Source organism: Colobus angolensis, unplaced genomic scaffold (genome assembly GCF_000951035.1).
Source record: "Colobus angolensis palliatus isolate OR3802 unplaced genomic scaffold, Cang.pa_1.0 Scaffold54, whole genome shotgun sequence".
Taxonomy (NCBI): Eukaryota; Metazoa; Chordata; class Mammalia; order Primates; family Cercopithecidae; genus Colobus; species Colobus angolensis.
This window is the reverse complement of record NW_012118932.1, coordinates 7,563,804-7,567,976: the sequence shown is the minus strand read 5'-3', so window position 1 is coordinate 7,567,976 and position 4,173 is coordinate 7,563,804. Positions and strand designations below refer to the sequence as shown.

Here is a 4,173-nt window from a genome sequence, read left to right as displayed (position 1 = left end):
CCTCCCGAGTAGCAAGGAGTATTACAGGTGCACACCACCACATCCAGCTAATTTTTGTATTTTTAGTAGAGATGGGGTTTTACCATGTTGCTCAGCCTGGTCTTGAACTCCTGACCTCAAGTGATCTGCCCACCTTGGCCTCCCAAAGTGCTGAGATTACAGGCATGAGCCACTGTGTCCGGCCCACTGTTCTTTACTCTTCCCTCTCTTATCCTCCATGCTGAATTCTCAAAGCTACTATCTTAAATATCTTACATCTTTGCCCACTACTCTTTCCTTAGACCAAGACATTTCTCACCCCCCCACCCCGCCTTTTTTTTTTGGAGACAGGGTCTCACTCTATCACCCAGGCTTGAGTATCACCCAGGCTTGAGTGAAATAGCGCAAATCTTGGCCCACTGCAGCCTCGACCTCCCCAAGTAGCTGGGACTACAGGCACATACCACCATGCTGGGCTAATTTTTGTTTTTTTGGTAGAGATGGAGTTTTGCCATGTTGCCCAGGCTGGTCTTGAACTCCTGAGCTAAAGCAATCTGCCTGCCTGGGCTTTCTAAAGTGCTGAGATTACAGATGTGAACCACTGCACCTGGCCAGACGTTTCTTGTTCAAGTTACTGCAATAGCATCCTAACTGGTCTCCCAAGCTCTAGTTTTTGTTCACTCACCCCTTCCTCCCTTCATTGTCCATACAGAAGCCATAATGATCTTTCCAAATAACATTTTGCTTCATCACTTAAAATCCTTATAGCTCTTCTTGGGTTAAAGTCTAAACTCAACCAGCATGGCTTGTGAAACCAGAAGGATGTGTAGCAAAATGGAAGGGAAATTTTCCAGGCCTAGGAGAGAAGAGATTGTCAGAAGCCCTAGGAGGAAGGTTGTGTAAGAATTAAAGATGTTGGAGTTCTAGAGAGGAAATAGACAAATAAGAATTTGGAGCAGTAAGCCAGGGCTGTATCTTAAAGGGACTTTTAAACCATGTTAATGAGTCTAGACGTTACATTAGGGAGAATAGGGATTCATCCTCTAGATTAGGTGCCCTACAATGGCAACTGTTAACTAAATTATAGCTACTTTGTTTAATGGTTATCTCCACTAGCTGGTGATGTGGCCCCTGTCCAACTCTTAAGTCTTGTCTCTTGCCATTCTTTTCTACAACTTAGCTGTAGACCCCACCCCTTCCCCTGCCCAACAGCAATGTACATATACCCAGACCTCCAGCTCCAACCAGACTGAAGTTCTGCAATCCACTTTGACCACCTTGTATTTATTCATCAACACTACCTACTCCTTTCTCTCCTTTGGCTAAATTTTGATCATTCTTCAGATCTCAACCTGTCACTTTCTTGTAGACTTCCTTTTCTAATGTTTAGACTAGTCCCATAGTCTGTATTTATTACATTCTATTATTATGATGTCTTATTTAATATCAGCTCCCCTCAGACTCAGGTCTCTTGAGAGCAGGAATTATTATTTACTGATATATCCCTTGGCACATGGATACATTAGGAAAATGTTGATACTGAGAGTGTTCTGGGAGCATGAGGGCTGATTTCTCTCTTTGGAAATTTTAAGTTCCTAAACAGCTATTATCTTTACTCTTTCTCTAAATCATCCTTTTGTGTACTTCTTAGGTCTTGTGACCAGCATCAAAATTGGATTCCTTTGTGCTCACTTCCTCACAATGTCTTACAACTGTTAGTGAAGAGAAAGGATTAATGGGGACAGGGACAGGATTAAGAAATAGAGAGGGATGCTTCCAAATGTGCTAACTTCAGTAGGATGTCATGCCTCCTCTTGAATATTAACTTGAAATCAAGAAACCCATCTGGCTGCGTGTTCCCATTTTGCCTGCAAAAAAGGAAATATCAGCAAAAATCGCATGTTGTTTCTTGCAAGCTAGTTTAGATACTATATTGTGAGTATGTCTGTGAAAATACTAGTATAGTTACATTACTTTAAATGTGTCTTAATTAATTTTAATTCTAGTTCAGTTCTGCCGTGAGAGGCAGGTTAATAACGGAAAGAGCACAGGATTTGATGTCAGGAGTTAGGATTTTATCTACCTCTTATATTTCCTAACTGCATGACCCTCAACCCTTTTGATTTCTGCTTTACTTATTTCTACAATTATTTATGTAATTAAAATTCTTCACAAAATTGTGTGACTCAAATGTGATGATACAAGAAATACATTGTAGAGTATATGGTTTTATACAGATGATTTAATTTTTATTAATATTCCTTAATCACTATATATTTACAGATTCATTGTTCTAGGTGATTTAGTCTTCAGCATTCAGGAAATTTCTTTCTGAATTTTGATCTATTTCCATTTTATTTCCACAGTACTGAACATTGGTAAAAAACTGTATGAGGGTAAAACAAAAGAAGTCTATGAATTGTTAGATAGCCCAGGAAAAGTCCTCCTGCAGTCCAAGGACCAGATTACAGCAGGAAATGCAGCTAGAAAGAATCACCTGGAAGGAAAAGCTGCAATCTCAAATAAAATCACGAGTTGTATTTTTCAGTTGTTACAGGAAGCAGGTAAGCAGCTCTCTCAACGTCTTTTCTCTCACCTTCTCTGGTAAGCATGTTGATGTCTTTCATGTAAAGTTGGCATTAAGATGAACAACTGGTTTGCAGATGTTTCAGAAGCTAAGTGAATTTAAATCAAACCAAGAACTCTTAAACTTCACTATAACTCCTTATTTGGTTTGGGATTATTAGTGTCATTAAATTAAAAGGAATCTTAACAAGTTTGCTGTAATCTTATATCTGGCACATGCACTCTCTATGCAACTTACCTCTCCAAGGCCATCTTCACTTTAAGGAATTTGACTATGAAGGAAACCCATTTTAATGCTAAGCAGTTCTAACAGATGAACTGAAATTTACTCCCTGTAATTCTATACAAATGGTCTTTGTTCTGCTTCTGGGAGATAATACAGAATTTCAAATTCCTCTTCCACTTGAAAGCCCTGAAAAGTAGTTAAAGACAGCAACCAAACCTTCTCCTCCTGCCATTCCCCAAGTGAGAGATTTGAACTAAAACCCCAGAACGCCCTCCTGTTCAAAAACTGAATGAAGGCTCTATTTTCAATAGAGAAATAGATTCAAAAGACCACATGAAGATCAGAACATTGTGTGGTGGGCATTTGAAGCAAAGGGAAGGAAGTTAGGATAAAGGGGTTTTCTGGAGGGATTCAATCAGTTGCTGGTTGGTCTGTAGTATATGAAATTTCAGCTAGGAAAAGATTTGAACTCTTTCTGCACAGTGTAAATAGCCTTATTGCTTTGGATCATTCAACCTTTGAAGCCTTACCTATGACATAAAAGCTTTTTCTTTATCATGCTTGCCAGTTCTAATTTTATAATTTAATAACTTTTAATTCCAATATTCCCAGTTGCCCTTTCATTTCTTAGAGTTTCTAGTGGCACTAATCTTTCTTAAATTCAAAAGGGGATTTAATGCTTTTGTTTTCAGTTAAGTTAGATGTAACTGCCTTACACAAAATAACAAGGTAATGTAATTTAAATACATTGTCAGTGCATTCCTGGAGTAGTTTTGTCTCTTCCAAAGTATCCTATTTCACAATTTTGGCTAATGTGAAAAAGATTTAATTGCAAACCTGGATTGTCATCTACATCATAAATCCCTCTATGCTGTGAAAGTGAGTATATTGCTATAAATTTAAAGGATCTTCCAGAGTTCCTAAGTCACAGAATCTAAGATTTTTATTTCAAAGTTTCTTGATTGGTAGCTTCCCAGTGACTGAGGTAATTTCTAAAGAGAGCATCAAATTAATTTTAGGTTCCTTTTGCAATACAGATAAATGTTCCATCTATTTATTTATTCATTTATTTATTTACTTATTTTGAGTCAGAATCTTGCCTTGTTGCCCAGGCTGGAGTGCAGTGGCACAATCTCGGCTTACTGCAACCACTGTCTCCTGGGTTCAAGCGATTCTCATGCCTCAGCCTCCCAGGTAGCTGGGATTACAGTTATAGGTGCACGCCAGCATACCCGGCTAATTTTTGTATTTTTAGTAGAGACAGGGTTTTGCCATGTTGGCCAGGCTGGTCTCGAACTGCTGGCCTTAGGTGATCTACCCGCCTTGGCCTCCCAAAGTGCTGGGATTACAGGTGTGAGCCACTGTACTTGGCCTGTTCCATC

General features: G+C 39.0%; 1 protein-coding gene across 1 annotated transcript in view; it reads left to right on the top strand.

The window, feature by feature from the left end:
* Nucleotides 1-4,173, top strand: part of PAICS (phosphoribosylaminoimidazole carboxylase, phosphoribosylaminoimidazole succinocarboxamide synthetase) — a 42,437-nt gene that overhangs the window by 4,058 nt on the left and 34,206 nt on the right. The window contains exon 3 of the mRNA XM_011961261.1: nt 2,346-2,543. Coding sequence (XP_011816651.1) covers nt 2,346-2,543 — 198 coding nt within the window. The remainder of the gene's footprint in view (nt 1-2,345; nt 2,544-4,173) is intronic.